The following is an 18,019-nucleotide window of genomic DNA, read 5'->3' on the forward strand; positions in this document are numbered from 1 at the left end:
CAGGAAGTGATGCAGAGCGAGAGGAGCAGAACCAGGAGAACACTGTACACAGAGATGGATACATTGTGGCACAATCAAATGTAATGGACTTCTCTACTAGCAGCAATACAATGACCCAGGACAATTCTGAGGGACTGATGAGAAAGATGCTCTCCACATCCAGAGGAAGAACTGTGGGAGCAGAAACACAGAAGTAAAACATATGATCGATCATGTGGTTCAATGCAGATGTGAATAGGGTTTTGATGTTAAAGAATCACTCCTGCAAATATGAATAACATGGAAACAGGTTTTGAACAATGATACATGGATAACCAGTGGAACTGCTTGTCAGCTCTGGGAGGGGGAGGAGAGAATGGGGGAGAGGGGATTATGAATCATGTAACAATGGAAAAATATTCTGCCTTAGAATTAATACTAAGATAGAAAGTAAGGATCTAAAATAAAAGTGAGGGGTCCTATAGATGTATAATATCACACAGACTGTCAGATACCACTGGTGTATTAGTCTGATTTTGATAAATGGTTTCCTTCCATCCTTCCCTTTCTTTTATAATCTTTGTGATAAAGAATGACTCACTAACTAAGGGAACGGGGGGGCTGGGAGGGGGGGATCCATTCAGGGGGGAAAAAAGGAATTTTAAAACCGAAAAGAATAAAAATTAAAATGTTTAAGAAAAAGGGAAAAAGCAACTATGAGAGCTATCCCAGTGTAGGATGGATAACTTCAGGGCAGTCTCCACAACTAAAAATCTTTAATAGGACTTTGGGGTTAGCTTTTATGGATACAAGGTAGGAAGAAATAGAGAGACTAGTCCTGGTGGACAAAACAAGGGGTAGGATGGCCACATCCTAATCAACAAGTCAGGGATACTTGACATCAAAGATGGTGTCACTTTTCTCAAGGCCCTTAACAGAGGCTACTAACCTATCTTGGGGCTGAGTCTTGTCTCCCTGCTAAACTTGGAGATAAAAAGACCTGGATTCAGTCTACTGCAGACTATTAGCTGGGTTATCAGGCTATCAGGCTGCCTAATCTTTCTAGGTCCTAGTTTTTTCCATCTATAAAATGAGGAAATTGGCGTAGGTGGCCTCTTATAGCTCTAAGTCTATGATCCCATGATCCTAAAGTCCAATGAAAAGAATAGTCATTAGGGGGCAAGTATTAAATCTAAATCTCATTTCCATGGGACTCTGGGCATATTTCTCAGTGTTTCTTTTTTGGAACAAAGTTTAGGTGTCCTCTAAGGTCCTTTGCAGTTTTTTACCAATGATCCTATGTTTCTTAATTTACTGACTCTCAGAGTTCCCTCAACTGTAAAATGAAGTGGCCAGACCTTCCTTCTCTAAAATTGATGATGCTGTATGAAGCCAAAGCCCAGAGCTCTGTCAGGTGTAAGCAGCCCTAGTTGAGCAGGTTTCCACTTCACTTCTGGGGTCAATCCCTTCAAGTCCTCCTTTCTTTTATAGAACTGCATTTCCACCGAAGCAAGGGGGCAACAAGGCCTGGCCATACCACCTCTGGACACTAACCTGGCAGCAAAAAAACTTCCCAGTCCTTCTGGAGGAAAGTACCTTGCCTGGGGCCACTGGAACCATGTACTCATTGAAAGCCACTTTGCAGGAAAATGCTATGGGAATTGTCGGCATTCCATTCTCCCATCATTATTAATTGCAAGCTAAGGACCACGCCAGGTTCTTATTTTAGAGGCAGGCTTCCACAGAGTACAGAATGCCGCCACAGGAAGAAGTGCATTTCTCTCTCATTTTTTTTCTGTCAACCAATGGAGGCGAATATTTTTAGAATCGACACCCCTCACACAACTGCCAGAGAGCTCATTTCGAGCTCCAGATGTGCTCAGAGCAGTGGACTGACTGTGAAGCTGCCCTGCAAACATCGAGACCACAGAGACAGGACAAAGTGGGCATCCACAAGATGTGAGCAGGTTCTCAAGTCACAAGACCCCCCCTGATCATTACAGGGGAAAGCAAGTTCCAGTTTCTAAAAGTATTATTAGAGGTGGGCTTCCAGATAGAAACTGTTTGCTGCCACCCCACTGATTGCCTAAGAGACCATCTGTTGAAATGGTTCCTCTAAACCAGTTTAGGCTGCAGACCAGCTGAAGGCAAGGCCAATGTGCACACCACAAGCCTGCAGGCCAGCCTGTGACCATGTGTCTGTCTTTGGGTGCAAATGCCTTTTATTAATGTTTCCTGCAAAAAGGCTGAGTCAGGAGGAGCTGAGAATAGAGAGCCATCATAGAATCCAAGCCAGGAGGAGATGGAATAAAAGTTGGGAAGCAAGAAGATACAGTGTATGAGGGTCCAGAGGCAAGGCCCAGCCCCCCCAAACAAGGCACTCAAGGATCAGAGAGGCAAGTTGGTTTCTCCTCTCTGGGTTTAAGTTTTCTCCTATAAAATGAGGCTATTAAGCTAGGGTTCCTTTGGCTCCTAAAGCCATAGGATTATAGATAAAGAACTAGAAGAGACCTTAGAAGCCATCCAATCCAATCCCTTTCCTTTTATACTGAGGCCTGGAAAATTTAAATGACTTTCCCAAAGCCACAAATGTATCAAGAATCAGAGCTGGGATTTCGATTCTATCATTCCATTTGTGGGTGGTGAGTCCAGAGAAACAAACAGGGACCCAGGACAAGATCATCTGTAGAGGGGAGCTAGGTAGCTCAGGGGATAGAGAGCCAGGCCTGGCAATGGGAGGTCCTGGGGTCAGAACTGGCCTCAGATATTTCCTAGCTGAGTGACCCTGAGCACAAATGCTAAATCCAATTTAACCCCAATTGCCTGGCCCTTAATGCTCTTCTGCCTGGGAACCAACACTCAGTAGAGTCTAAGGCAGAAGGTAAGGGTTAAAAAAAAAAAGATCATATTTGTAGGGTTGAATGAAACTTTAGTCTGTCTAATTGAAGAGATAAGAAAACTCAGCTTCTAGGAGGGACCTTGTTTGCATCACGCAGGTAGTATGGGAGGAAGACTTTGAATCCAGCTTTCTGACTCAGAGCCAGGGCTGTTTTCAGTGTATCCTGCTGTTTCAAAACCAGAATGATAGAATATTACTGTGAAGTAAGAAATGGCAAAGATGAGGAATTCAGAAAAACTTGGGAAGACTTCTGCAGACTGCTACAGTGTGAGGGAAATAAGCAAAACTAGAAGACTATACACAATGATGCTGTGATGTTAAAAGACCAACTGAAAACTGAAATGCCAAATTGAAAAGTCAATGGTGTTCCCAGGGAATGGATAATGAAGCTATTTCTCCCCTCTCAGCAGTGAGGTGGGGAACTGCTGGGGTAGAACACTGTATACATTGTCAGATTCCAAGGTTAGAGCATTCTGCCATTAAAATGCAAAACTGTAGCAAGAAAGCACTTTGGGCTTGTATACATCCCCAGGGCCTACGAATTGGTACCTGACACTTAATTAATCAACTATGTCTTTGGTGTTACTTAATTGCTTTTCTTTGTTACTAGGGAGAGCTGGAGAGATTGGGGGGGAAGGGGACATAGAGATCTATGAAAATGATCACGTTAAAAAAGGCATCAAAAATTTCTTTTTAGAAGAAAATGAAAATAAAAGAAATATAACATGTGAATACAAAAATTTAAATAAAAATAAAAAGTCAATGAAGCTAATGCTATCCCTCCTACAAATGGAAAGAAGAATACAGTGGCTCTTAGGGTGAAGGAAACATTTTGCATTCTTTCCTTTAAATTTGGCAAATGCTAAAGAAGAGCCATAATTCACAAGTACAAGCTGGAGTCTGGGCTCAACAGAACTGTAATTTTCAAAGCACTACTCCAGGCAGTTTCACTACAGGAAGTACAATGGTCCTGGGCTTGATGCACTCAGCTCCCACTGAACCATTTGACCCGACATAGTTTCCTTTGGAGCTTATGCAAATTAGCCATTCTCCCAGGATTCCCCATTGTCCCCACACAACCATTCTTCTTTCCCACTGTGGAATTTTATGACTAGCTGGAAAGATATTTGGCTTACCTCTAGGAGGACTACATCATGCAGACCAAAAGGTCATGCCTAGTTGGAAGACCCAATCCCAGCTCATTCACTGCCTTGAAAAAGGCTCTTTTTTGTTTTGAAAGTCATGGGGGAGGGAAGCAACATCCCAAGTGCCTCCCTCCTATTGAAAAGATAGGAAGGCACCAAAGGAAAGAAAGGGTTCATATACAAGAAAACATTCATAGGAGCATTTTTCGTGGCAGGAAAAAAATGAAAGAAAAATGGGTGCCCATCAGTTGCTGAGTGACTGAATAGAGAATTCATGAATTAAAGGAATACTACTATAACATTAAAAATGCTAAATCCTGAGTAATTTGGGGAAGCTTCTTTAAACTGATGCAGGGCAAAGTAAGCAGAACCGGGATAATAATACACAAGCCAATCACAGTGATGTAAACAAACAAAAACAACTAAAACCCAAATGAACTGTATATAATTATAATGCACAACCTCAGTCATGGAGAAGAGATGAAGAAATGCACCTCCATCCTTTCACTGTAGAAGTGAGGGATTATGGGAATGGTATGTTGTATATGATATCAGATACATCACTTGAGTTTTCCTAACTTTTTCCTCTTTCTTTCAAGAGAAAGTTGTGGGGAGGAAAGGGAAGTTATATCTGAAAATGAGTGCAATGTAAATAAAATACAAAACAAAATATGAAAATAAGATAAACTTTTTAGAAGACTTCACCTCTATTCTTTAGACAATAAGGTCAACTCATCCTCAAGAGGCTACAAAGATATTTGTGTTTGGAAAAAATTTCTTTAATATTATTTCAAATCAATGGCTAAATCAAACTTATATTCTTGTAGTTTTACCCCATGTAATAAAAATTATGGACTCTTAGAGTTGGAAAGGATTTCCAGAATTGTCTAAGATCATATTCTACCTGCATCAAGGATTTCCTGACAGTGGCCATATAGAGCCATAAGAACTCAGCACATCATGAAGTAGCCATGACTGTTGGACATTATTAATTATTTATTATATTATATAATTATAGATATATGTATATATTTTACACTAAATTAAAAGCTCCTTCCTTTTAAGTCCTTCTTAGCTCTTCCATCTGGGGGGGAAAATCATGTAACTAATCCTTCTTCTTCAGAGAACTCTTAAAATATCTGAAGACCTCTATCATGGCCCCCATTTAAGTCTTTTCTTCTCTAGGCTTAACACCTTTCCAAGCTCTTTGAGTTATCAGCCCATATGACTTAGTTTTCAGGTATCTAATCATCTCTGATTTGTCAATGTCCCTCCTAAGACATGGTACCCAACACTGACAGATTTAAGCTGCAAGAAACCTCAGAGGTCATCTAGTCCAACTCCCTCAATTTTAGATATGGGGATACTGAGGCCCAAGCAGATTGATGTGACTCCTATAGTTACACAATAAGTAGTAAAGCCAGTATACAAACCCAAGTCCTCTCATTTCAGAAATAGCCTTCTTTTTAATTGATCTCTAATTGATTATCTCATCTGATCCTCACAAGAACCCCATGAGAGTATGGATTTCATTATCACTATTATAGCTTAGAAAATTAAAGCTTAGAGATGATGCTTTGCCCTAGGTCACATAACTATATAAGAAGAGGTGACTTAAACCCAGGACTTCTGACTCCAACTCATGTGTTTTTGCATTCTCTTACAATTGTTAGGTCATAGGTTTAAAGCTGGAAAGGACCTTAAAAGTCATCAAATATAAACCACTCATTATATAGAAGTGGAAACTGAGACTAAGAGGGGGTAAGTGACTTGTCCAAAGTCACAGAGCCTCTTAAAGAAAGAATGAATGAGTCTAATCACCAGATTGTGAATCTAAAGCTGAAAGAGGCTATGGAATTCTCATTTTACAGAGGTGGAAACTGAGGCCTGGAGAGATTCAGTAGATTTGACCAAGATCATATTGGTACTTTCAAAACTGGAATTTGAGCCAAGATCCTCTGGCCCCAAATCCAAAGTTTTCCTATTCCATTTCCATTCCACTCCTCTGTGTTTCAAGGGACAGCTGTCCTTGTCTGACATTTCCTTTTTTCCCCACTAGTCTGGGGAAAGAGAAAACTGAGTCAGGATGGCCACTCATTCATTGAGGGTGAAAAAGGTAACTGAGCTGTGGGAGCTGAGAGTTGTGGTGCATAAACAGACACCCGGAAGGCCAAAGCAACTCCATCTGAGTAAAGGAAATCTTCTCCCCATGCTTCTCAGTTCCACAGAAAGAAACAACAACAAAGGAGGCAGGGAAGAACCCTTCCCATGCTTTGTCTAGGGATCATTGACATGCTTCTGACGTCATGGATGGCCAATTGGGAAGCCCCAATGGTGTCTGGAGACCTAAGGCCATTCCATACTAAAGCTCATGTGGTGTACAAGATTTATTTTAAAACTGCATTTGCTTATTTTCTAGACGTGATCAAAAGGACATTCGGAGCAGTCAGTAGGAGGCACTTGAACCCTGGAGACCAAGAAAGTTTTTTCTAACCCCAGCAGCCGCCAGCAATAATACTATCTATAAAGTAAACTCTTCAATGAACATGCTTTGCTCTTTTCCACAAGCAAATGCCAATACTATCTCTGGGATTTGTTTTATCAGAGACTTGGTAGAGAGCTGGGAATAAAGCAGAACTAGAAGATGGACAAGAAAGGAGTACCAAAGGAGTCTCATAGATCCTAAAATATTTACAGCAGCTTTTAGGACAAAAGCAAAAGACTGAAAGGAAAGTGGGTGTACATTGCCTAGGGAATGATGGAACAAATCAGTGTATAGCTGTAAAGGAATATTATTTTGCTATCTTTTCTGTGATTGCAAAGAACGGGAAATGACTTAAATTATTATCAAGGAATCAAGGAAATCATGGTACATGAATGGAATTGAATATTACTCGACTGTTAGAAATGATCAAGAGAAGCCTGGGAAGATTTGCATGAACTGATACAGACTGAAGGAAGAAAAACCAGGAAGGACAACCTACAATGAATACAACAATGTAAATAAAAAGAACTAACAAAACAAAACAAATACATGCAAAGTATAATGACCAAGCTTAGCTCCAAGAAATAGTATTAGAAGAATGAGTTATTAGTCTCTCTTACTCTCAGGATTTTTGATGGAGGTGGAGGATGATGGCTATAGAATGTTACTTTTAATGACTTTTTAGAGTCTTGTTTAGTTTTGCTGAATTGTTACTTTCCCCCCTTCTTTATTATTCTCCATTATAAGGTATGTCTCTCTGGGGGAGATGGGAGGGAAGGATACATTGGGAAAATACAGGTGATACAAAAACAAAAGGTAGACTTCCTAGCTATGTGACCTGGGCAAATCACTTAACCCCAATTGCCTGACCCTTACTGCTCTTTTGCCTTGGAATCTTTACTTAGTATTGATTCTAAGACAGAACGTAAGAGTAAAAAAAAAAAAAAATATATATATATATATATATATATATATATATATATATATTTTTTTTTTTTTTTACTGGGCTATGAAACACAATGTGTGTAAAGATTTCAGGGAAACTGGGGAAGGCTTGAATGAATTGATAAAGAGGAGCAGGATCAGCAGTTTCCATTATGACCAGAATAATACAAAGGAAAACAACAATAAAAGAATTCATAACTCTGAACAATGAAATGATCAATTGTAACTGAAAAAACAAGCTTCAACAAGGCTCTAGGTAGAGAAAAAAAAAGAATAAAATCAATCCTGCCCTCACAGAGTTTACATTCTATTCCCTATCTTAGTGGAAGTTGGACTACAAATAGGCAGCAAGCATGCTTTCACCAGACAGAATCAATGTGTTTATTTGCTTAATTGATCCATGTTTCTTTTGTTACAAGGGTTGAGGAGGAAGAGAAGGTAAGGTTGCTGAATGGGGAGAGCAATGCTTTAAAAAGAGCTTTAATAAAAAAAAAGTTTTCTTTTTTTTTCAAAGCTCTTACCTTCCATCTTAGCATCAATACTATGCATTGGTTCCAAGGCAGAAGAGCAGTAAGGGCTAGGCAATGGGGGTTAAGTGACTTGCCCAGGGTCACACAGCTAGAAATCTGAGAAATCTGAGGCCAGATTTGAACCCAGGATCTCCAGGATCTCCAGTGCCCAAATCCACTGAGCCACTGAGCTGTTTCCTAATAAAATGCTCCTCAAAAATGATTCCCAACCCTGCAAAGATGCCAAACTCTGAATTTCTAATGTGGGATTCTGAGCCCAAAGAGACTTTCAACCCTTTCATTTAAACATGAAAAAACTAAGACCCTGGGAAGGAAGGAAGTTGCCTGCAGTCACGGAGCTAGTAAGTGGCAGGCCTAAGATGTGATCCCAGGTCCTCTAACTGCTAATTCATAGAGGTAGTGACCCTTTTACCTAGAGAATTAATGGGTAAGATTATTCAAGAAGGTAGCCCAGAGGGGGCAACTGGGTAGATCAGTAGATTGAGAGCCAGGTCTTGAGATGGGAGGTCCTGGGTTCAAATCTGGCCTCAGAAACTTCCCAGCTGTGTGACCCTGGGCAAGTCACTTGACCCCCATTGCCTAGCCCTTACCACTCTTCTGCCTTGGAACCAATACACAGTATTAATTCCAAGATGGAAGGTAAGGGCTTAAAAAAATAAAAGTTAAAAAAAAAGAAGGCAGCCTAGAGCTGGTCTGGCACCAGCCTCATTGAACTCCTCCATGCCCAAAAGGCTGTGCCATGCATAGTGGGCTCTTGCTCAGTGGCAACCAAAGACCACACACAAAAAAGCTGACTCTAAGAAGGCTATCCCTGAGCCATTGGAAACCAGTCAAAAAGCAAAAGTTGATGAAGAGCAGCATGAAGCTACTCCCTTGTTGAAATACCTAAGGCTGGTGCATTTATTTGTCAACTACTCCAGAGCCTTACCTTAATATTACAGTTATCATCAAGCAAGATGTTCTCCAGCTTCAAGTCCCTGTGGACAACACCATTCTGAAACAAGAAAACAAGACATAGAATGAGAGGAAGGCTGGGAGGAGGCAGATGGAATGAAACAAGGAAAATGAGAAAGGGGTAGTGAATCATGAGACAATAAGGTAAAGACAGTGGGGACAGACAGAATGAGAGACAGAGACACGGAGAGACAGACAGAGACACAAGAGAGATGAGCATGAGTCAGAATGAATGAGATCAAGATAGTAAATAACAAGAAAGAGAATAAGGCAAAAGCAGATGAGAATCAATGGAATGAGACAGAAAATGAGACAGACAGAAAAAGACAAGGGAAGGGAAAAGGGACTGAGTCAGAAAGAATGAGACAGGGACAGATAGAATAAGACAGAATGAGACCTGAACAGTAAGAATGAGAGAGAGAAATAAAATAAGAATGAGATAAGATCAGTGAAAAACAGAGCAGACAGAACCAGAGAAAATGAGACACATACAATAAGGCAAAGGCAGTGGGAATAAGCTGAATGAGACAGGGAAACAGAGAGAGACAGGGGAAAGGGAATGAGTCAGAAAGAATGAGACAGGGGCAATGAATGATGGGACAGAGAGAATAAGGCAAAGATAGATGAGAATAGATAGACTGAGACAGGGAATGGCACAGGAAGAAATAAAGAGAGAGACAGAGAAAGACAGGGGGAAAGGAATGAGCCAGAAAAACTGAGACAGGGACAGATAGAATGAGATCTGGATGATGAAAATGAGAGAGACAGAGAGAAAAAAATGAGACAGAAACCAAAAGAATGAGACAAGGTTGATGAAAAACAAAGAGAGAGGGAACAAGGACAAGAAGAATGAGGCGGCAATAGAGCCAGAAAGAGACAGGCAGAGAGTGAGAAAAAGAAGGAGGAAGAGGGACTGGGAACAAAGAGAAATGTTGGACAGATTAAAGAACTGAACCAGCAGGGGTGGTCTCTGTATCTACACTTTGGGGCTGTTTTTACGGTCATAACACTCCCAGCCCAGGGACTAGTGACAAGAGCAGTATTAGTCACTTGCTGTGTGTGGTTAAGGGAAGAATGACTGGAATCCATTTCTCCCCCAATGCCTGTAAAACGGTGGGGGGGGATTCTTTTTTGGAATGTAGTTCCAGTGTGAATACAATATATTCTTCCCAGACACTAGCAAACAGTATCTGCCACTGACATTAGTTCTACGGAAAGCACTGATTTCCCCCTCTTGGATCCTCTCAGACCTGGGGAGTTCTATCTTTACCAAACTGAAGACTGGCAATAGGAAGAATAAAAGCTCCCAAGCCTTTCTCTAAATCATCCAAAGTCACACAGAGCCTCAACAGCATTCAAAGAGGGTTTCTGGGCTGTGTGGCAGGTCCTTGACATGCCTTGCTCTGTTGAGCATAATTCAGCAAAAGGAGCAGGAGGAGATCATGAATAGAGGGAGGGGAGAAGAGGATGATAACAATGTAGCCATTGGCCTGACCCAAGCAAACAATGGCACTTTTGAGGTGCCATCATTTTTTCCAATGGAAAATTAAAAAACCTTCAGATATTGCCTTTGAAACTGGATTTTCATGATTCCTAAGCAGTCAAAAAAAAAACATTTTTTAAAAGACTGAGGGCCATAGAATCTTAAAACAAGAAAGAACTTTTAGAGACCAGCTAGTTCTAATCTCATCATTTTACAGGGGGGCAGGAATGAAACAAACAAAAAAATTAAGCAACTAGCCCAGGATATAGTTAGAGAATAAAGTTACATGTCCAAGCCTAATGACTCTTGAAAAGTCGCCCATTTCACTACAACAAATTGTCTCAAGGAAAAATCACAGCTCAATTTAAGTCACTGGTATGTAACTTGTAGCTAACTAAGTATTATAGTTCTTTAAATCTTGCTCCTATTTAGGCCAAACGTTCCTTTGTTCTAATAAGCTTAAATCAATTTTTCACTGAATTGACTTTCAATTGATACACGTAACAGAGAAAGGAATCCCCTAAGCCAATTTTGCCCCTCACCTTATGGCAATAGTGCACTGCAGAGATTATTTGCCGAAAGAAGTGTCTTGTCTCCCTCTCACTTAGTCTCCTCCGCTCGCTGATATAGTCGTACAGTTCCCCTTTGCTTGCATATTCCATGATGATCACGATCTTATCCTTGTTCTCAAACACTGGAGGGAACAACAAGAAAGAGAAATCCAATTTCAGGAAACAAGTTCACCAGGAAACAAAACTGGTAGATTGTCTAGAGAAGACCAAAAAGTCTTCCAGAGAACACAAGGGTCCATACAAGGCCAAAAGGAATATGCCATTCAAGAATATCACGTCATCTTCCCATAGCCTAGTAGAAGTTGAAGGAAACATACTTAATCAAAAGTTTTAGAGTTATAAAAAATGACCTCCTTAGAGGTCATTAAGTATAACTCTGTCATTTTACAGATAGGGAAACTGATACTCGGAGAAAAGTGAAGTATCTTGGAATCTTAGATCTAGAATGACCTTTCTTCTGAACCCTAGGAGGGATGTCAGAAGCCACCTAGACCAATTTCTTCATTTCACAGAGAGGGAAACTAAAGACCAGGCATCTTTGCTCAAGACCACATAGCTAGTAAGGGGTTGAGGCAGGACTGCAACCGAGGTCTTCTGACTCAATCATATGTTCTTTCTATTTCTTCCATTCTGATATAACACAGGAAACATCCACGCTACTGTGAACTACTCACTCTGGGCCACTCAAATCAGGAAAGGGAATGTTATGTTGCCCAAGGCAAGGATCCTTTGTGTTTCTAGGTTTGGGTTTCAAAGCAGTCTGCCAAGCCACTCTCCACTAGTCAGAGGTTAAATCAATTCATAGTTTATCAAGTATTTATCAAGGATCTACAATGTGCCAAGGATCCAAAGACTAAAATGACTCAGTCATTGTCCTGAAAGAGATAACGTTCACCTGGAAGAAAACAACATGTCTAGAGAGAAGTAAATACAATTCTAAAATATCAAGTGGTTTGGAGGGGAAGAGGGCACTAGGTGGGAGGAATCAGGAAAGGTGTCTTATCAGAGATGTCATTTAACTGAGCCAAGAAAGGAACTGGGGATGCCAAGAGTCTGAGGTGAAGGACATTCCAGACACGAGGAAAAGCTTATGCAAAGATATGATAAGAAGAAATGGAAAATTAGCAAGTAGGACAGGTGGGCTAAAATGCAGTTGACAGAGATGGAAAAGGGTCATAAAATGTAATTAACCTGGGAAGATAGGCTGGAACTAGACTGGGAAGAGTTGACCAACAGAGGAGTTTCTAATTTCATCCTCAAAGTAACAGGAAGCCACTGAAACTTCCTAAGAAAATGAGGATACCTAAGAATGTTTGTAGCATGCATGAAGAAAGGGAAAAAAGGAAAGGAGGAAGGAAGGAAAGGAGGGAGGGAGGGCTTGGAGTCAGAAGACCTTGAATTTGAATTCTGTCCCAGCCATCACTTACTATCTGTGGTCCTGAACAAATCTCTTAACTAGCCCTACCTTTCTCATTTGAGAAAGGAGGATAATCCTAGCCCTTTCCCCAGACAGGGTAGTTATGAGAAGCAAAGGAAATTTACATCTGAAAAGGACTTTGCAAATCTGAAAGTGCAATATAAAGGCTAGCAATTACTATCATTCTTCTTATCATCTAGTCTACTTGCATCTCCACCTCAGGCAAGACTTATGACTATCTCCAGGAATTTTCACCCCAGTCGTAAATTAGGTATCTGACCCTTATTTATTCTACTGAACTGTTAAAAGTACTGTTTAAAGTAGCAAAGAAAATTCAAGTTTGTATTCCCAAGGTTCTGTTCTGATGCTGCCAAGAGGCAGGGAAAGGACCCTGAATTCTCAAAGGCTTTGAATGCCAGAAAAGCACAAACTCTAACCAGTCCTGCCATGATGGAGTCTTCCCATACAATCCTGGTAGCAGTCTGGGTCTGCTTTCCAAGGGCCAGCCTTGCTAAATACTGATGCTCATCTCCAATAGGCTGGCCACTTGGGGATAAATTCCTTGTCCATGGCAACCAATAAAACAAAGAAAAATACAAAACAATCTTCCGTGCTACTTGGCCCCCTTCTGGTTCTGCACTGACACGTGGGGGGAAGAGGGGGGGGCGAGGGATTGCCTAGAGGGAAGATGAGGCCAAGGATCACTTTTTAGAATGTCTCCAAACATCTACTTAAAAATTATAAGGGCACATGGAGCAAGAAGGGTCTAAGAGAATGGAATGGTCCTTCCATTGTTAGAGATAGCATCAATAACCCTGGGGCTGCAGAAAGAGAGTTAGTCAGCAAACCTGAACTCAAAAGCCAAGTGTGGGACAAGAACAATGGATCACGAGTCAGGGGGGCTTGAGTTCAAATTCTACCTTTTCCAGTTACTACTAAAGTGATCTTGGAGCTCAGTAAAATAAGGGGGCTGGACTGGATAATACCTAGGGTCCCTTCTAATTCTAAATTGCGGCCCTATGATTCTCCCTGGCTGATCCCAGGCCAAGACACTACTTCCTTTCTACAAACCTCAGTTTCCTCATCTACAAAATGAGTGCAATGGACAAGATAACTTAAATGTCCCTTCTAGATTTCAGGGTTTGGTCCTACAATGCTTCCCATTTCTATAACTCCAGGTAAAGCATGCCAGTGACTGAGCTTCAGTTTGCTCATCTGCAAATGAAGAAGCTAGACTAGATGACCTCTGAAGATCTTTAATCCTATAATTTGATCATACTTGGTTGATAAAGGACCCAAAATATAATCAACTGGGGGGGAGGGGAGAGAGAATCTCTCCTTTAGCAGGTCTTTACACAGAAATAAAATAGCAATAGCTAGCATTCATCGTGTAGCATTGGTAAAGCACTTTACAAATATAATCTTATTTTATTTCACAACAACCCTGGGAGAGAAATGCTACTTGATTCTCATTTTACAGCTAAAGAAACTGAGGTGGACAGAGGCTAAATGACTTGGCCAGGGTCACACAACTAGTACAAGTTCAAGGCCAGATTGGAATTCAGGTCTTCCTAAGGGCAGCTAGGTGGTACAGTGGATAGAATACCCTGTCTGGAGATAGAGCAAACAGAGTTCCACTTCAGCTTAGACTCTTTCTAGCTGTGTGACCCTAGGCAAGTCACTTAACCCTGTTTTTCCTCATTCATCACATGAGCCAGGGCAAATCATTCCAGTATTTTGGCAAAAATTGGCAAAAAAATTGGCAAAAAAAAAAGGGGGGGGGGAGGCACAAAGAGTTCGACAATACTGACTTCCTGACTCTAGAATCTACCTACTAAGTCAATAGCAAGGGTTAGGAGGGTGATTTGAACTCAAATTTTTCTCTCTTCAGGGCTAGTGCTCTATCTACCTCAACACCCAGCTGCCTCAAAAAATGACTAATGGAATTGAATTGCAACTGGGCTGAATAAATCAAAGGACACTCCACCACTCTCCTGGCAGAAAAAATGTGACTTCCCCTGAGTCAGTGTGCAGCCAGCTATTATAAGGCTCAGAGAGTCTATGAGCGGGTGTTTATATTACTTGTCACGAGGCAAAATTTTCTTTTCCACAATTAGGGAAAGGTTTCCTTTCTGAAAAGCCAAAACCGGTGTCTCCTGCCTAGACCATTTAATCAGGAGCCTGACAGCCCCCAAAAGAGCAGGACAGGCGCCTGTCATGGCCAGAGAGAGTGGGAAGCTATGTGAGCCAATATAGAAACTTAGTTCATCGCTTAGAGTCGTTGGGACAGCAGCATCAGACATGAGGGCAGGAGTATCAAGTCACTGGAAGCTTAATCCATGGAAGAACCTAACCTACCTCCTCTAGGAAGCCCCAGATCAAGGTGCTCTCCTGTCTCTAGACAAAGAGTTTCCCAAAATGCTAGATCCAAAAGGGACCTTAAAGGTCACCATGTCCAACCCTCTCATTTTACAGATGAGGACACTGAGGTCCAAAGAAATCAAGTGATTTGCTGCAGTGACACAGTTTCCTAAGTAACATAAGAATCAGAATTTGTACTCACACTCCAGAGCCTGAACAATACGGCTATCCTCCGTGCTACAACCCTTCATTGTCAGAGCTAGAAAGGATGACACATAAAAAGCCATCCCTAACCTCTGATCTCAGGACTCTAAACTTAAATTTATTGAGAATCCATCCTCAAGAACTTTTGTTTATGTGGCTTATATTTACTGTATTAAAAATTAAGATCTCATTTTATTATGAAAAGAGCTTTGACCCCTTGCTGAAAGGATCTTGGGGGGCTTCCCTTCAGGGACCCCAGACCATATTATGAGAATCACAGCCATGGAATGTCAAAGCTGGGCGGGTGGAGGATCAAGTCTTAACTCTCCTTTTACAGATAATGAAAGCGAAAGGGGATTAAAGAATTAGAGGAAGATTCTCAAAGTCAAGCAACTAGAAAGAGGCAGCATGTCCATGAAGAAAGACTGTCGGCTCTGGAGTCAGGGGACCTGGATTCAAATTCGTCCTCCAATACCAACTTTCTGGGGGTGTTTCAGCAAGTCTCAGCCTCTCTGGGCATCAGTTTCCTATTCCATTAAATGAGGGAGTTGGACTCTAGCAAGGGTTTGTAAGTGTCATGGACATCTCTGGAAGTCAGGTAGATCCTACCAACCCCCTCTCAGAATAATGTCTTTATAGCATGAATCATGTGACCTTGGAAAATTTACGTATCAATTTGTTACTGGAATAAAATTTTAAAAAAAAAGAATGTCTTTAAATTCACAAAATATATAGGATTACAAGGAAACCAGTTATTTTAAAATGTATTTTTTAAATTTAAAAAAATTCTTTTTTCAAACTTTTTTTTTAAGTTCATGGACCCCAGGTTAAGGACCCTTGAATTAGCCGGTCTCTGAGGTCCCTTCCAGCTCCAACTCTGAACTGAAAAAGACCGAACTTGGGTCAATTTGCTGCAAAGTTCTGAGCTGGGCCACTCATGTAATCTTTATGAGAAATGTAATAGGCACAAAAGGCTCCCTGGGAAGAGTGAGGCTTGAGTTAGGTCTTGAAGGATGGGCATAATTCTTATTCCCTAGTGATTTCCTCACGTCTGGGCACACACCAAAAACTCTAGAAAAGACTCCTCCTTCCCAACTAGAAACTAGGGGAATTCTTGTGGATTTCATCAGAAGCTGATTTTAACCTTTGCTTTTGCCTCAGGATTATCTGGTTCACAACTAGCTCAAGACCAAACCCCTAAAGACTCCCTCCCTCCCCTGCTGCCCTGAAGGTCAATACCAAACTTATGTAACAGAAGAAGACTTTCATAGAAGAAAAACAATGCTTTGGCCAAAGGGGAGCCAAGCAAATGAAGCAACTTTGTTACTACCTGTTTTCAAACAGAAGCTATGTTTGTTTGTTTTTAAGTAAGTGTGAGAAAAGATCCCAGCTTCCTCTACCACCCTCCTAGTTTTAATCCTTATTAAATTCACATGGAGAAAAAAAAAGGGGGGGGGGGGGCTAATGCTTTAATCCCAGAGAAGAGTGAAAGTTGGAGAAAACTTAAAGGGTCCATCTTCCTGGTTAGTTTCTGAACTAATCAGAAGGGTGCTTTTGTGGAAGAAGTGAATTTCTAGAGGAGAGTAGGGAGAGAAAAAAGTGATGTTTTAAAGAAAAATCTTAGGAGCAGTTGGGTGGCTCAGTGATGGAGAGCCAGGCCTAGAGCCGAGAGGTCCTAGGTTCAAATATGGCTTCATATATTTTCTAATTGTGTGACCCTGGGCAAGTCATTTAACCCCCATTGCCTAGTCCTTACCACTCTTCTGCCTTAGAACCAATACACAGTATTGATTTCAAGACAGAGGTAAGGAAGAGAGGGAGTGGGGAGAGAGACAGAGTGGGGGGGGGGGAGGGAGAGAGGGGAGAGAGAGAGAGAGAGAGAGAGAGAGAGAGAGAGAGAGAGAGAGAGAGAGAGAGAGAGAGAGAGAGGAGGGAGGGAGAGAGAGAGGAAGAAAGGGAGTGGGGAGGGAGAGAGAGAGAGAGGTAGAGAGGAAGAGAGAGAGAGGAAGAGAGAGAGAGAGAGAGGGAGGGAGAGGGAGAGGGGAGGGAGAGAGAGAGAGAGAGAGAGAGAGAGAGAGAGAGAGAGAGAGAGAGAGAGAGAGGAGAGAGAGAGAGAGAGAGAGAGAGAGAGAGAGAGAGAGAGATCTTTTTTATAAGGATGCCAAAAAATTCAAGAGATGAGTTTTGTTTTATATTTTTTTTTTAAAGAATTAAGTGGAGGCTGCTTCATCATGGCCTGGTTCCCTATGCTTTTCACATAACCCCAGGCTGATTCCTCATTTGTTGGTTTTAAAAGAGAAGGACAAGCACCTAGGCTTGGAACAATCCAAATTCTCCTCATGCCTCACTCTTCAATCAAGGCAATCTTCTAAAACAGTTCCAGTATGTTGACATTCCTTCCATCTGGTGTCTTTCCATTCCATGGTATTTTTATTACTTGCGGAACAGCCCCAAACTCTAAGTACCTTTCCACTGCTAAAGAGACTTGCTTGATTAAAGGTCTGCAGGATCCAACCAGATGTCCAGCCTCTTCTTTAAGGATCACAGAGTGGGAGCAATGTATCCTTCCAATCCAATCATTTGCAACTCAGATCAGATTCAAAGCTGGGAAGGGACCTTAAAGGTCAGCTAGTCTAATTCCTTCATTTTACAGAGAAAACTATTTTTTTCAAATAGGGACTCAGGGAGAGGTCATAGATCTAGGGCAGGAAGAGACCTCAGAGAGGCCACCTAGTTCAGTTCCCTAAAATTACAGAAGAGGATCATAGCATCATAGGACCCTTAAGAGCCACTGAGTCCAACATCCTCATTTAAGAGAATGGGGAACTTGGGTTTGGAAAAGATCTCAGATTTAGGTTTCAATGGGACCTTAGAGGTCAGCTAATGCAACCCCTTGATTGTATTGAGGCAGAATCTGAGGCACCATAGTAAATAGAGTAACAGTTCTAGAATCAGGCAGTCTCATCTTCCCAAATTCAAGTCTAGCCCCAAGATACTTGCTATGTGACCCTGGACAAGTCACTTAAACCTTGTTTGCCTCAGTTT

The 18,019-nt window shown here is 41.4% G+C and overlaps 1 protein-coding gene across 1 annotated transcript in view; it reads right to left on the bottom strand.

The window, feature by feature from the left end:
- NUAK1 (NUAK family kinase 1) overlaps positions 1-18,019 on the bottom strand; it is an 82,093-nt gene that overhangs the window by 18,392 nt on the left and 45,682 nt on the right. Inside the window, exons 3-4 of the mRNA XM_001374620.4 lie at positions 10,963-11,114; positions 8,912-8,977 (exon numbers count right to left, since the gene is read on the bottom strand). Of these exons, the coding sequence (XP_001374657.1) occupies positions 8,912-8,977; positions 10,963-11,114 (218 nt within the window). The remainder of the gene's footprint in view (positions 1-8,911; positions 8,978-10,962; positions 11,115-18,019) is intronic.

The sequence above is a fragment of the Monodelphis domestica genome, chromosome 5, assembly GCF_027887165.1.
Source record: "Monodelphis domestica isolate mMonDom1 chromosome 5, mMonDom1.pri, whole genome shotgun sequence".
NCBI classification, from domain to species: Eukaryota; Metazoa; Chordata; class Mammalia; order Didelphimorphia; family Didelphidae; genus Monodelphis; species Monodelphis domestica.